General features: G+C 39.8%; 1 protein-coding gene across 1 annotated transcript; it reads right to left on the bottom strand.

Annotated features, from left to right (window-relative positions):
- Positions 1-892: 892 nt before the first annotated feature.
- Positions 893-14,516, bottom strand: LOC137490453 (5-hydroxytryptamine receptor 3A). The gene is made up of 9 exons (XM_087276565.1): positions 14,411-14,516; positions 14,134-14,294; positions 14,014-14,058; positions 13,299-13,408; positions 12,960-13,129; positions 3,686-3,846; positions 2,935-3,142; positions 2,721-2,858; positions 893-1,776 (listed from the first exon to the last, which is right to left on the bottom strand). Exons 1-9 carry the CDS (start codon positions 14,454-14,456, stop codon positions 1,493-1,495), a joined length of 1,323 nt encoding a protein of 440 aa, XP_087132691.1. The 5' UTR covers positions 14,457-14,516; the 3' UTR covers positions 893-1,492.
- Positions 14,517-16,376: the final 1,860 nt, after the last annotated feature.

The following is a 16,376-nucleotide window of genomic DNA, read 5'->3' as shown; positions in this document are numbered from 1 at the left end:
TTTTTTAGCCTTCTCACAGTTAATTATTTTTAAAGCCTCTGTATAGGAGGCGAATTCCTTTTTTTAAAGACAAAATTTAGCATTTATGATTTATTCATTCATTTTCTTTTCGACTTAGTCCCTTAATCTGGGGTCGCCACAGCAGAATTAACCGCTAACTTATCCAGTACATGTTTTACGCAGCCGATGCCCTTCCAGCCGCAACCCATCACTGGCAAACATCCATACTTTTACATTCATACACATGCACTACAGACAATTCAGCTTACCCAATTCACCTGTGTCACGTCTTTGGACTGTGGGGGAAACTCACACGAACACGAGGAGAACATACAAACTCTACATAGAAATGCTAACTGACCCAGCCGAGGCTCGAACCAGCAACCTTCCTGCTGTGAGGCAAAGGTGCTACCCACTGCGCCACCACGTTGCCATTTATGATTTATGAAAGTCAAAATTTTGCATTTATTATTTTTTTAATAAGTGCATGAATGACATATACAGAACAATGCCAGGGGTGTGCATAAAAAAAAACTTAAGCATATTCTCTGCAATATAAATGTAGCTGTCTTTCCAAAAAAAGCACACATGGTATAAAGACACTTAACCAAATGAGACAATGAATCCAAATAATTATCCAATTAATGCACACCATAGTACACATTTTTAAAAACCACTAAGAGTGTGCATTATTTGTGCGGTGCAACAGCTTGAGTTTAGAACTTTTTAGAGTTTGTTTGATGAACATTACAGAAGGTGAAAAAAGTAAATCTAAACCTCCTTGATACGACTACATAAATACAGGATATGATAGTGTTCCTTCGTGTTTCCTTCGCTTTCTAAAGTTATATGTCACATAATGAACATTCATGGGCAAAGAAAGGTTTGTTTTAAAGCTCATTTATTCAACCTTTATAAAATTTCAGATTTTTATATATTTGTCTGTACAGTATATGCTAAATACATTAAATATTACAGTAAATAATACTGTACATAACATTGTAAATACACATGGTGAGAAGCAGTAGGGATTGGTTGCCACACTTTCCCTTTTTTAAATATTTTCTTGTTTTTGATTTAGCTATTGAGGCAGGTAAAATTGTATTTTTATTTTTATTCTTTTGGTAACATTATTTAATTTCATTTGTGGTTCAGTTAGGAGACATTTTGTTTATTATTTTCTGTGGGTCCTCTCAGAGGTATAGTGTTCGTTTTATTATTTTTTGAAAAAGAGAGATTAACAAATTAATATATTAATAAACAGCTTCACAAAAACACTTATATTTGCTCTGCTGTGCCTTTTATGTTGCTTCCTTGTAACCACATCCAAACATGTTCATAAAAACAAGCATATGATGAAATTACCTTAAATCTGAGAGAATCTGAAATACAGTTTATGCTGCAGCTCTTTCTAGTATAACAGTGCTTTCAACATGAACACAAAATGCCTGTAATATTGTTATGTAGCTAATGTAACATATGGGATATTACATCACTCAAATTCCCACTCTTGAATGATGATATAGAGAAACACAGAAACAGAGATGAGATAAACCACAAAGAAACCCCTGTTAAACCATGTGACCAGTCTTAACCAGTGATTCTGTTCAGTTTTGCCCTCTAAAGAATGGGGGACAAGAGAATGTTTGATAGTCTGAAGCTCTTCCAAGATCCGCTGCAATAGGTGCAACTCATTCACCTTTTCTTTGTTAAGCATTTCCTGAGACTCCACTTTACTGCAAAAGATGCCATCGTTGATGTCTCCTTTGCATATAGCTAAAAAAAAGATATATATATATATATATATATATATATATATATATATATATATATATATATATATATATATATTGTATGACTGTAAAGATAGTAAAAAAAGTTTTGAATTCCAAGATATAATAAAAACAAATAAAAATATAATAAAATAATAACATAATATAACCAAACCAGGTTATAACTAATATGACCAAAGGCACATCTCTAATAAAGATATGTACCCAATTTGAAATTGTTATCACAAAAATTGAGGTTTGTATGAATTTTTGTTTAGCCATCAAGAGACACTCAAATCAGTGTCATTTCACTTGACAATTTGTCATTTGTCAGTCTTAAAAAATATATATTTGATAACAAAATATTATAGTTTATTTTGTAATATGAAACTTGACACTGCCCTCCCTGCTGAAAAATCCAGCTTAAACCAGCCTAGGCTGGTTGGCTGGTTTTAGCTGGTCGACCAGGCTGGTTTTAGAGGGGTTTTGGCCATTTCCAGGCTGGTTTCCAGCCATTTCCAGCCTGGTCTTAGCTGGTCAGGCTGGGAGATGACCAGCTAAAACCAGCTTGACCAGCCTAGCCAAGCTGGGAGTCCAGCCAAAACCAGCTATATCCAGCTTAAACCAGGCTGGTCAAGCTGGTTTTAGCTGGATTTGGCTGGTAATTTTCCAGCCTGACCAGCTAAGACCAGGCTGGAAATGGCTGGAAACCAGCCTGGAAATGACCAAAACCCCTCTAAAACCAGCCTGGTCAACCAGCTAAAACCAGCCAACCAGCCTAGGTTGGTTTAAGCTGGATTTTTCAGCAGGGCTATAGGGGGAGGATATTGTTTAATATTTTAAAATACTGTTTCCACAGTACCACAATGTCCAATTTCAAAACAGTTTTCTCAGGATGAATTTAGAATTCAAATAATATCTAATTTATGCTCTGACAAAAGTGCTTACCTGTTTCAGAGTTGTGATCTTCAGGACTCTGAACCGCCTTAGTGTCTTGTTCAGAGATCAAATGTAATAAATATACCTCCAAAATTGTCTCAAGAAGACTCAACAACATGAAGCAGAAGATGGAAATGACATACGCAGCTGCACAGAGCAAAAAAAAGATCAGTTTACTTGAACATATAAAGACAACTTATCAACCAAGACCCTGAGTTCTTACCTATCAGAGGGCATTTGTGGGATTTGGAGGGCAGGATGTCATTAAGAACGAGCAAAAGTACAGACATCGCTAACAGCACGGTCACTTTGAAGGACAGCTTTTCCGGTCTATCTGGTATGAAAAATGAAGCCAGGTCCAAAATGAGGAAAATCAATACGGGCAGCTGGAAATTGATGAAGTGCATGAGAGGCATCCGTCTGATTGAAATCTTAAAAGGACAGACAAATACATTAAGTGAAACATAAGGCTGTACCACTTATAAGAAATATGGCAAACAAATACTGAATTTTCATGATGAGCTATTTAAAGGTCCATTTGTACTAAGAATGATTGTTAAAATAAGAGAAGTGATGGCTATATTAGCATTAACACCAATGTGAACAATGTTCTATGTTTTATAAGCATGTTTTGACTTCTGTTACTTCAAATCCTTAAGTAGAAATGATAATTTGCTCACCCTTAACTGATTCCAATAGTTTTAAGAATATCGACAATCACTGAAAAAACAATGGAAGTTAATGACTTTTAACATTCTCTCAAAAATGTAATAGGTTTTAAAAAGGTGGTTAAATAGAGTACATTTTCATTTTGTGGGGAAGCTCTTTAAAACAGGATGGATTCTGATTGGTGGTCAAATGTTAATAGCACTTATCATTTAATAATTGATTGCGATTACATCATTTCTCTGTGCCATTATAGTGCTATTATAGTTGTGGTGTGAACCAAAATGAACCCTGAGGTGAGTCTTTACCGTGTACTTTAATGTTTGAAATGACTGGCCCTCATAAAGCATGTTTTGGTTCGAGACGGATATGTTTAGGAGCTCCCATTCTCCTTGTGTTAATAATAGGTCTCGAGCCATTTGTGTTGCTTTAGTTGAATTGGAGGCAGGAACCAGCTTAATTTCTTTATCTGTTGAACAAAAGAAAAGCGAATTAAAAGAGTGACAGTGAACAGATTTGTTTATTGGGTAACACTTTACAATAAGGTTCATTAGTTAATGCATTTACTAACATGAACTAATCATGAACAACACTTGTACAGCATTTATTAATCATAATTGAACATTTACTAATGCATTATTAACATCCAAGTCCATGCTTGTTAACATTAGTTAATGCACCATGAGTTAACATGAACTAACAATGAACTACTGTATTTTCATTAACTAACATTAACTAACATGAACAAATATAGTAGTAGATGTATTGTTCAATGTTTGTTCATGTTAGTAAATGCATTAATTAACATTAACTAATGAACCTTATTGTAAAGTGTGACCGTTTATTGTTGTTTCTTTTTCATCTTTTACCATGCAGCAACCTTTTAAAAACAAACAAAAAAAACTACTGTAAATCTAATAGACATCCAAACATAGATGTCTTGGCTAAAACAAGGATAAAAGTTTGTTGTCATAGAAAATCTAATAGATAATTCTAACAATAGAGGGCGGCACGTGGCCTGGTGGTTAGCACTGTCGCCTCACAGCAAGAATGTCTCTGGTTCAAGTCCCGGCTGGGCCAATTGGCATTTCTGTGTGGAGTTTGCATGTTCTCCTTGTGTTCACGTGGGTTTCCTCTGGGTGCTCCGGTTTTCTCCACAGTCCAAAGACATGCGGTACAGGTGAATTAGGTAAACAAAATTGGCTGTAGTGTGTGTGTGAATGTGTGTGTGGATGTTTCCCAGAGATGGGTTGCGGCTGGAAGGGAATCCGCTGCGTAGAAGCTTGCTGGATGGGTTGGCGGTTAGTTCCGCTGTGGCGACCCCGGATTAATGAAGGGACTAAGCCGACATAAATGAATAAACTGAACTACCTGAGGACATGGACTCTTTATGCAGAAAACCTTTTGGAAGCATTAAAAGTGTCCAAGATGTCCAAAACTCTTTACACGCAAAGACCCAGAGACTTTTTATAGACTGCATATCACTGATGAGAAAAGGAAGGATGATGACTGAAATTGTCAAACAGCCTTAAACGATCACAAAAAAGGAACAAATGAAGAATGGAAGGAAGGCCCAAATGAAGGAAGGACCAAATGAAGGAAGGACCAAACAAGGAATGGAAGAAAGGACCAAACTAATAAAGGAAGGACCAAATGAATGAAGGATTCAAGGTAAGACTGAACAAAATAAGGAAGGAAGGAACAAATAAATGAATAAATAAATGAACAAAGGACCAAATGAAGGACGAAACAAAATAATAAACAAAACCATTAAAGGGAGGAACAAAGGAAAGAACAAAGGAATGAATGAATGAAGGAAGGAACTGACAAATGAATGATTGAAGGAAGGAACTAACGAATGAATGAAGGACAGAACGAACATACAACAGAAGGAAGGAAGCAAGGAAATAAGGAAGAAAGGAAGGAACAAATATAGGAAGATCACTAAATAAATACACTACAGAATGTTTACACCCGCATCAAGTGAACGCATCAACTATTCACAGCATAATACTCACTACTCTTGAGTACTTTTAAAAGGGATACTTTTTACTTGAGTAAGATTTTTCAGTACTCTTTCCACCACTGAGTGTGTGTGAGCGCGTGTGCATATGCACGTGTGACTGTGTTTATGTGAGGGTGTATAGGTGTTTCCCAGTATTGGGTTGTGACTGGAAGGGCATCCACTGCCTAACATAAGTGCCGGATAAGTTGCCGGTTCATTCCGCTGTGGTGACCCCTGATAAATAAAGGACTAACCTGAAGAAAAATGAATGAATTAATGAACGAAAGTCTACACTGTAAAAAAAAAATCGTGGTTGTCTTCATTTTTAAAGCTGAATCAAATTAACTTTATGAGTGTTAAAACAGCTTGCATAACTTAAAAAATTAAGTTGGAACATGATTAACTTTTAATAATCTTTAATAAGTTACAATGACCTAAAAACATATGTTGTCAGGACTAACTGATCAATTCATTTTTAAAAGTGTAACAATAGCTCAAAAACAAACTAGGCAATAAATATACAGATTAGACAGACTTCATATTGTTTTTTAATATTTTTACATTTTTGATGCCAAATTTAGCCTTGTTTTAGCCAAGATGTTTGAATGTTAATTACTGTAACGGGGAGACTGACACGGAGGGATCCATTTTGCAGTATTTATTAAGTCACACTTAAACATCAACAACTCGCACGGCTGTGCGGACATACAACATACACATCAAAGGAGACTTAGCAGATAACAGACGCAGTGTGATTACCAGGCTTGGGTCAGAGGCAGGCAGCGTGATTCAGAGTCCGTGTAACAGGCTTTGGTCGAGGGCAGGCAGAAGACAGAGCAGAGTCGTGAAACGGGCTGAAGTGGTAAACGGGAGATCAGGCAGGATAGAACGCTCAGAAATGCTGGCCGGGGCTAAACAAGACTTCGCACTGAAGTGTGTGTGTGAGCTGCTTATATGTGGTACGTGGGTCATTAGTGGAATGGAGAACAGGTGTGCTGGGATCAGGTGAAATGGATGACGTAATGGTTAGAAGTCCGGAGATGGTGACCTCTGCTGGTCAGCGAGGGGAATGACTGGGACCGAGTCGGTGACAGAGCCCCCCCCCCAACGAACGGTTCCTGAAGTGAGGCAATTCTCGACGCCGGGGTCTTCCACGGGGGCGAGGGGCCGGCATCTTCGGATGTTGTGAGTGGAACTCTTCCAGTAGTGTGGTGTCTAGGATGTCCTTGCGGTTAATCCAAGATCTCTCCTCTGGGCCGTACCCCTCCCAATCAACGAGATATTGGAGTTGTCCCCCCTGCGTCTGGATCTCAGGATTTCGTGGATCTGGTAGGCCTCCTCACCATCGATCATGAGAGGCGGGGGACCCTGTTCACCGGCTGCCACCTCCCTATCCGCCTCGGCTGGACCAGCAGCAGGCTTGAGCAGAGAGACATGGAAAGTGGGAGAAATACGGAAATGATTAGGGAGTGTCAGTCTGAACGAAACAGGAGATATTTGTCTTTCAATTTGGAACGGACCCACGTACCTGGGGCTGAGCTTCTTGCAGGGCAGTTTGAGGCGTAAGTCACGGGTGGAAAGCCATACCCATTGTCCTGGGGAATACATGGGACCAGAACGTCGGTGTCGATCGGCTTGTTCCTTGAAACGCCGTACGGCGTGAGAGAGGTGAGTGTGAGCTGCGTTCCAGACCTCTTCGCAGTTTTTGAACCAGGTGTCCACAGCGGGGAGTTCAGAGGTCTCGCCGGACCAGGGAAAGAGAGGAGGTTGGAAGCCCAGTACGCATTGAAATGGAGTTAGTCCAGTAGATGCCTTTCTTAGAGAATTGAGCATATTCTGCCCACATCAGAAATTTAGCCCATTCATTCTGGTTAGAGTGACAGTATGTGCGGAGGAATCTGCCAATTTCCTGGTTCAAGCGCTCTGTCTGCCCGTTGGATTGGGGATGATAGCCGGATGTTAGGCTAATATTAACCTGGAGGTTTTTGAAGAATGCTGACCATAGTCGGGATGTAAACTGGGGACCTCTATCCGACACGATGTCTTCGGGGAGACCATAGTACCGGAACACACATTCACAGAGTAACTCGGCTGTTTCCATGGCTGTAGGCAGTTTGGGTATGGGAATGAGACGGCATGATTTGGAAAATCGATCTACTACTGTGAGGATGGTAGTTTTGCCTTGAGATATGGGTAGATCGGTGACGAAATCTATGGCGATGTGTGACCAGGGACGGTGTGGCACCTCCAGGGGTTGGAGTAATCCAGCTGGACGGTGACGGGAGTGTTTAGACATCTGGCAGGGTGAGCATTTGTTGATGAAGTTAATGACATCTTTGTTTATGGATGGCCACCAATAGCGGGATTGAATTAATTGCACGGTGGCTGTGCTGCCTGGATGACCGGAACTGGGGTGGTCATGTACCTCGGAGATGAGCTTTTCTCGAAGTGACGGAGAAACAAAGATCTTGTCTTCAGGACAGGATTGTGGCGTGGGACTGGTTTCGGCGGCTTGAAGGATTTCATGTTCGATATCCCACTGGATAGGAGCGACAATGAGAGGATCTTTGATTATGGGTTCATCATTGTATTCGGAGGTTTCATCGTCTGAGAGGCGGGAAAGCGCATCTGCTTTGATGTTTTTTGAGCCAGGGATATAGGTGACTTGGAAGTCGAATCTAGTGAAAAACAGAGCCCATCGAGCCTGTCTAGGGTTCAGACGTTTACAGGAGCGGATATATTCCAGGTTTTTGTGATCGGTGATGACAGTGAAAGGATGTTTGGCGCCTTCAAGCCAGTGTCTCCATTCTTCTAGCGCGGCTTTCATGGCGAGGAGTTCTCGGTTTCCCACATCGTAGTTCCGTTCAGCGGAATTGAGCTTGCGAGAATAGAAGGCACAGGGATGGAGCTTCTTCGTGACTAGGGATCTTTGGGACAGGATGGCTCCAATTCCAGTGTTGGATGCGTCAATTACAACTACAAAGGGTTGCTCGGGATCAGGATGACGCAGAATGGGTGCACTGGAGAAGCGGGTTTTGAGCTGAGTAAACGCTCGAACAGCGTCTGGGTTCCATTTTAGGCGAGCGTTGTTAGCTTTTACCATGGCGGTAAGTGGAGCAGCGACTGAACTGAAGTTTCTTATGAAGCGCCTGTAGAAGTTAGCAAAGCCCAGGAATCGTTGCAGTTGTCTTATGGTTTCGGGTTGTGGCCATTGTGTCACGGAGTCGACCTTTTGCTGGTCCATGGCCACGCCTTCGGGACTGATGATGTAACCCAAGAACGAAATGCAGGTCTGATGGAATTCACACTTGGAGATCTTTGCATATAGCTGGTTCTGAATGAGGCGTTCGAGCACTGCCCTGACGTGCTGAATATGCTCAGATAGTGAATTGGAGTAGACCAGGATGTCGTCAATATACACTATGACCCATTTGTTGAGCATGTCTCTAAATACCTCATTTACAAAAGCCTGGAACACGGAAGGACTGTTTGCTAGGCCGAAGGGCATAACGAGGTATTCATAGTGGCCGTCGATTGTAGAGAACCCGGTTTTCCACTCGTCTCCCTGTCGTATGCGGATGAGGTTATATGCACTACGGAGGTACAACTTAGTGAAATACTGGGCGGATCGGAGTTGCTCAAGGGCGGCTGGAACCAATGGCAAGGGGTAGCGGTATTTGACTGTGATCTCATTTAAGCCTCGGTAATCAATGCATGGGCGTAAGCTGCCATCCTTCTTCTTGACGAAGAAAAAGCCTGCTGAAGCGGGTGAGGTAGATGGTCGGATAAAGCCCTTTTCTAGCTCCTCAGAGATGTTATTCTTCATAGCTTCAGTTTCAGGTTGAGAGAGGGGGAAAATGCGACCACGAGGGGGCGTGGTGCCTGGTAGTAGTTCGATGGCACAGTCATTTTCACGATGTGGAGGGAGCTTGGTAGCCTTCTGCTTATTAAATGCCTCAGTTAAATCATGATAAGCATCAGGAACATGACAGAGTTCAGGGTCTTCGGTGTTGGTAATTGTGTTGATCTGGACAGGGGAAACAGAATGCAGACATTGGGTAAAGCATTGATTGCTCCATTTTGTGATCTCACCAGTTCTCCAGGAAACTTGAGGGTCATGTTGTTGTAGCCATGGTAACCCAAGAATTACAGAGTGCTTGGGGGAGTCGATGGCAAGAAGGGAAATCTCCTCTTCATGGAGAGAGCCTGTTTGAAGAGAGATTGGTTGAGTCTGGAATTTTATGCGTCCCTCTCCCAAAGGGCGCCCGTCTACAGCAGTGATGGCTATGGAGGAATCACAGGAGGTTAAAGGAATGGAGTGAGTGGTGGCAAACGCGTAATCAATAAAGTTGCCAGCGGCTCCTGAATCGATCATGGCCATAGTCTCAATTTCATCTCCATTGTTTCTCAGAATGACAGGCAAATTCATAACATTATTAGTGGTCGTGAACATAGTGGTTGCACTCACCGAGAGGGTTTTAGGGAGAGGCTTGTTGGGACATAAAACCTTCGTATGACCTGGAAGTCCGCAATAAATGCACAGGTGATTTCTTCTCCGTCGTTCTCGCTCCTCTGGGTTCAGGCGGGTTCTACCCAATTGCATGGATTCAGTGGAGGTCTCAGGGGATACAGGACTGGATGCAATTGAGCACAGTGGATTGCGAGTGCGGAGGAGAGTGTCTAACCTTATGGAAAGTTCGATTAGTTGATCCAGTGTTTTTCCCTCGTCACGACATGCCATCTCTTTCTGCAATTCTGGTCTTAAAGCCTTTCTGTAGAGCGTGGTAAGCGGATCATCAGCCCAGCCAGTTTGCGCTGCCAAGGTGCGGAACTGCAGTGCGAACTCAGCTGCGGAGCGATCTCCCTGTTGGATGCACAGTAGCTCCTCGCCAGCGTTGCGACCACCCTCCGGATGATCAAACACAGTGCAGAAACGTTTGAGAAAGTCATTAAACGAGGGAAATATCGGGGTACTGTCTGGCCAAACTGCAGTAGCCCAGTCTAGCGCTTTCCCAGTGAGCAGTGAGCTCACAAAAGCAATTTTCCCATTCTCGTCCTTAAACAGATGGGGCTGTTGGGCGATAAACAGTTTACATTGCAGTAGGAAGCCTTTACATTCTGCTGGGTTACCTGAGAACTTGTCAGGGAATGCCAATCGAACTCCGGAAGTCATCGGGGGTTGTGCAACAACAAGTGGACTTGGAGAGTAGTTGGCGGTGGGTTGCGCAGTGGCAGCAGCTTGCAGGTTTTGTAGGGATTTCACCAGTTCGTCTGTTAACTGAGTTAGATGTGTTAGTTGTTGTTGGTGTGTAGACAATACCTGAGCTTGTGTTGTGACTTCGTGAGACAAAACCTGGATGGCTGCGGGATCCGTGTTTGGCGAAGTCTTCTGTAACGGGGAGACTGACACGGAGGGATCCATTTTGCAGTATTTATTAAGTCACACTTAAACATCAACAACTCGCACGGCTGTGCGGACATACAACATACACATCAAAGGAGACTTAGCAGATAACAGACGCAGTGTGATTACCAGGCTTGGGTCAGAGGCAGGAAGCGTGATTCAGAGTCCGTGAAACAGGCTTTGGTCAGGGGCAGGCAGCGAGAATCAGAGTCCGAGGAAACAGGCTTTGGTCGAGGGCAGGCAGAAGACAGAGCAGAGTCGTGAAACGGGCTGAAGTGGTAAACGGGAGATCAGGCAGGATAGAACGCTCAGAAATGCTGGCCGGGGCTAAACAAGACTTCGCACTGAAGTGTGTGTGTGAGCTGCTTATATGTGGTACGTGGGTCATTAGTGGAATGGAGAACAGGTGTGCTGGGATCAGGTGAAATGGATGACGTAATGGTTAGAAGTCCGGAGATGGTGACCTCTGCTGGTCAGCGAGGGGAATGACTGGGACCGAGTCGGTGACAATTACATGTCTTTTAAAGACAAAATAGCGTAGTGGGATACATAAGAGCATATTTATTTTGTTTTTCCTGTATGTTGTTGGTTTAAAATAAAAGACATTGACTTATGTTTTATAGATCAGCAAAAATAATAGTTTCAGATAAAATCTAGTTGAATGTTCTGCTAGGAAAATAAATTAAATTAGCAACAAATTGACATTTCTGGAGCGAATAATACATTTAAGTTATATTTATAAGCATATGAATACTGTTCAGTCAAAGAAAATGCTTTAAAATTTTAAGAATATATGCACAATAAAACATATCAAAAATGTTTTATACAAAAATATATACATAAAGGGATCCCTTAGGGTTAAATTGTGTTGTTTAAGTGTTCTATTTATTTTTAAAGAGCAGTATATACAGAATTTAAATGGTATAAACAATATATACTCAGTTTTAACTATTTTTTTCATTTATATAATATATTCTATTAATATAAATATAAACGGCAAGGTGGAGTAAGCAGTGAAAACAGAAGTTGAAGTCTTGAAACCTTTTACAACTCTTTCATATTAACCCTTTAATATGTCTTGTTGTACCTGTTGTTTTTCAGATGTTCCTGCATACTTAGTAAACTAAATAAAGCCTTTGTCCACCCTGTCATCTTGTTTTCCACCGTCATGTTTAGTTTTTACGAAAATAAACAAATTATTTATAACCTCAGCAAAACATTCTGTGTGATTTTTAATTAGCCAGTACAGGCCAGTTAATATTGTTTGAAAGTTTGACAAAGTATTTTAGATCTTGGGTTTTATTTAGCAAAGAATGTGCAGCGATTGCATATTTTATAGGGAAATAAATGTTTCATCCATTATTTCATTATTGTAAATAGACATTTTCCATAAGGGCTGGTAAAGGGACACGTTGCCTTTCTGAAAAGATACAATTTACTCTCACACTGCAATGAAAACATACTTATACTACTTTGATTTTGTCCATGACAGGGTTGACACAATTTGAGGTTTGTTTACTCTTTGTCTGCTTGCAGTTTATTTATAAAAAGGGCCGGAGCTCGACCAACATTCATTTCCTACAGCCTAAAGTCTAATTATTGCAACAGCTGTGTGTTTAATAAAAAAAAAACTTTTTTATTTTATTCTGACGTCTCAAAGGCACTTTATAGTGATAATGACCCATATGTTTGTGTGTGTGTGTGTGTGTGTGTGTGTGTGTGTGTGTGTGTGTGTGTGTGTGTGTGTGTGTGTGTGTGTGTGTGTGTGTGTGTGTGTGTGTGTATATAAATCTGTTATTTACACACACCTAAAGAGTGAAGGGACCAAAATCTCAATATTAATATCAGTATGCTGTTTATTTTAATATTCGAGTCAAAGCAAAGAAATGATCACTACATTATTTGGTGCTCTACGAGAGGCTGAAATATCAATATTAATATCAATACCAGAATTTTGATGTTAATACTTGTAATAAATTCAATGATGTGATTTTTTTTATAAGACACAGAAGCTTTTTATTTTGTTTAAAACGAGATCAAATAAATACTGTACGGTGAATAAAACAACACCTTCAGAAAGACTATGGATCGTAACAGATCTAACAGATCTAACAGATCGTAGATCACACAAAGGAAACCTTAAGAAATATTTACCTTTAAAGTTTCCACTTACCGGAGTGATTCACTGAAAACACTGTGATGTGGCAGGTTTGAGTATCAAAAGGAAATTTATGCACATTCAATGCACATGTGCTGATGATTTTATGGTCATCCTCCATTGTCACATTCCCATCATAAGTAATAGTCAAATACGGGTTCGGTAGTCCTTCTTCCTTCTCTATGCTGTGTAAAAATTATATGATAAACATTTTCTTTGGCAGGTAAAATGTGTTGAATATCAAAAAAAATCTATCCATACTCATCATATATTTCTAATATGTAAATTGTGTTTGTAATTCTGTTAATAAACAAGGTATTGTTTTCTCAAGAATTCTCATTTCTTTATACTTACGCCTCTAAAATGAAGAGGTCTGGTACCCAAAGCATCTCTTTTGGTAAAACCACATTTGTAATGCCACAAAAGTCCTTAGGATCCCAAAGGATTAGGTCATTGTTCCAGCGCTGAGCATGCAAAAATAAATATACACATTTAAAGCTAGAGCACATGATCCATGATGTGTACATTTTTGTAACAAAAATATACAGCTATATAAAAAAAAAGGAGAAAAATGTAAGATTTCTCTTAATTTACTAATTTTATTGGGTATAATTTTAAATAAAATGTACATTTTATTGTATTTTATAAAGGTCTGAAAAAATTCTTCTTTTAAATTTCAAATAAACATATTGTCATTTTCATATATTTATTATTATTTTTTTGTTGTTGTTGTTGTTGAAAATGATAATTACAGAAAATGGGCCAGATTTTAAAATGTCTTCATTTGTTAAAAAACAGGATTATTCCACCAAATATTCTTCTAAAGTGTCACCTCTTTTTTTAATCAATTTTATACATATATTATTATATATTATGTATAATATTTTATCAATAGCAAAATCCTCAAGATGACAACATTATTTTAGATTTAGATGACATCAATATATAGTAGTTTACAGAATTAAACAAACCTTTTACGTAAACATAACTATAAACATTGATAAATAAACAGAGGAAGTTAGAGAAATAATAAGGTTTAAATTTTGACTAATTTATGTTAAAAACTTACCGCAGTCATCCATAAAAAAGGGACAAAGATTTGAGATTTTTCAATCTGCAAAACAGCAAATTATTACTCAAAAAAAATCAAGAAATAAAGATCTGAATATTTGTTTGCAGTCATATATACCACAGAGAGGATGCAGAAGAGGTGAATGTCAAAATACACAATGGTGGGCTTAGTCCAGTCCAGTGCAGGACGACAAGTTGTGAACTTCTCATTGCCTCTGGTAAGATTCAAATAATCCAGAACATCCTGCTTACTGCATACTTGTTTAGACAACACTCCATCTACAAGATAGAAAAAGGTGTAAAACAACCATATGATAACTTTAATGATTAAAATTAGCCCTGCAAACGACAAAGTTGCCATTTTGCACTAAATAAAGAATGAAAGCTTCACTCACCTATTAATAAAAGCAGACAGAAAACAGAGGCAGAAACAAGACTCATGTTTAGTGTGCGATCAGCAATGTTCAGTAGACGACTGATAACTGGCTTTTATGTAACAGTGCAGGAAGGAAACAAATGGGATAGAGAAAATTGCAGTCCCCTGAGCATTGTAAAACTTCTTCATGGGCTAATGAAGATCGTATTTCCTCATAATTGAGACATTTGTGCTGGTGGAGAAAATGTTTGATTGTGCTGAGTGGATGATGGCAAGATATACTGCCATATACTGTATACAAAACAGTGTGTATAGAAAGCATTCACTGAGCTTCACTTTTACAACATTATTCCAAAATGGATTCAATATTTTCTTTAGAATTTTACAAACTATATCCTATAATGACAATGTAAAAAAAAGTTTGTTTGAAATCTTTACAAATTCATTATTTAAAAGTGGTATTTTGTCGGCGTCCTTAGCCTAGTGGTTAAGTGTGTGGACATATAGAGCCACAGTGTTCCTGGCAACTCGAATTCGATTCCCGGCTCAAGGGCCTTTGCTGACCCTACCCCCCTCTCTGCTCCCAATGCTTTTCCGTCTGTAACCTCAACTGTCCTATCTCAATTAAAGGTGAAAAACCCCTAAAAAAACTATAAATAAAAAAGTCTGCATTTTCCTCAGAGTACTTTGATAATTCTTTTGTTGAAGCAAGAATGTTTGGGCTATTTTTAGAAAGTTTTTCCAATTATTCTTTGTAGTGCCTCTAAAGCTCCAAAAGGTTGGATGGGGACCATTAGTTCACAGCAATTGTCAAATCTTTCCAGAGATGTTCAATTGGGTTTAGCTCTGGGCTCTGGCTGGGACACACAAGGACATTCACGGAGTTGTCTTGACGCTTCTTTGTTATCTTGACTGTATGCTTAGAGTCATTGTAAGATCCCGTTGGAAGATCGTACATTGCACAAATCTGAGTATACGAAGAGAAAGTTCCTGTGGCTAAAAAACATCCCCACAGCATGATATACTGCTTCACTGTGCTTCACTATAGACATGCTGGTATTGGCCTTGAGATAAGAGGTGCTAGGTTTCCAAAGAGATTAATCTTTGTTTTATCAGATTAGTGAATTTTGTTTCTCCTAATCTGAGAGCCTTCTGGTGCCTTTGGCAAACTCCAGGCAAACCATAACGGAGATATGCCATTCTGCATACTTGCCTGATTGGTTGAGTGCAGCAGAGATGGTTGTTCTTCTGGAAGGTTCTCCTCTTTCCAGTAGAACATCTATAGAGAAATGTTAAAAACTCCTTCAGAGTGACCATCTGGTTTGTATTCACTTTGGTCAGGTGGACTGCTCTATAGAATGATAAATTCCACCATTTCCAGATGCCGGAGGCCACGGTGCTCATTGAGAGATTTTTTTTAGTACCTTGCCTTGATACAGTCCTCCATCTGAAGACTACAGGTAACTCATTAGCCGCGTTTCAACTATCGTGCCTAAAGCGAGTGAGCCAGGGCGAGCCAAGGCCAGTCGCGTTTCCACTGTCACTTCCGGAGCCTAATCGGGCCAAATCGGGGCTTTCTTGGGGCCAGCGGCCGGCCTTTTTCAAAGAAGGCCAACTGGGGCTTCTGGGCAGAGTGAAAGGAGAGGTGGACACAGTTTTTCGATCGCACACGAGTATGCGCAAAACAAATAAATAAATAAGGGGAAGAAAACATCTAGCCTTATAGGCTGGAGTCTTTTTGTTTATAATCGCCCTTATGTTTCCCTTTTAAATGTAAGGCTGTTGCATTAAATAATAAAGTTTTAATTTATAAGTGACTTTTCTTTGCTGCGTCCTCTTTGATGTTTTAAAAACGCATAATAATCTTTACACCATATTAAAGACACAGCAGACAGTAAAGGTTTTAGAGAGTTTTTGTCAAGTTTAAAAGGCGTATTTGTGTGCGTTTAGATGCCTGTATGTGTGTGTGTGTGTGTGTGAGACCG

Source organism: Danio rerio, chromosome 12 (assembly GCF_052040795.2).
Source record: "Danio rerio strain M-AB ecotype USA chromosome 12, GRCz13ab, whole genome shotgun sequence".
In the NCBI taxonomy this organism is placed as follows: domain Eukaryota; kingdom Metazoa; phylum Chordata; class Actinopteri; order Cypriniformes; family Danionidae; genus Danio; species Danio rerio.
This window is presented reverse-complemented; position numbering and strand designations above follow the sequence as displayed.

What these genes read in the sequence shown, in the direction of transcription:
- LOC137490453 (XM_087276565.1), bottom strand. Translation starts at nt 14,456, where the DNA reads ATGAGTCTTGTTTCTGCCTCTGTTTTCTGTCTGCTTTTATTAATAG. An exon ending in CTGTCTGCTTTTATTAATAG is followed by an intron (nt 14,295 to 14,410) that starts GTGAGTGAAGCT and finishes TCTATCTTGTAG; the next exon opens with ATGGAGTGTTGTCTAAACAA. An exon ending in CCACAAATGCCCTCTGATAG is followed by an intron (nt 2,859 to 2,934) that starts GTAAGAACTCAG and finishes TGCTCTGTGCAG; the next exon opens with CTGCGTATGTCATTTCCATC.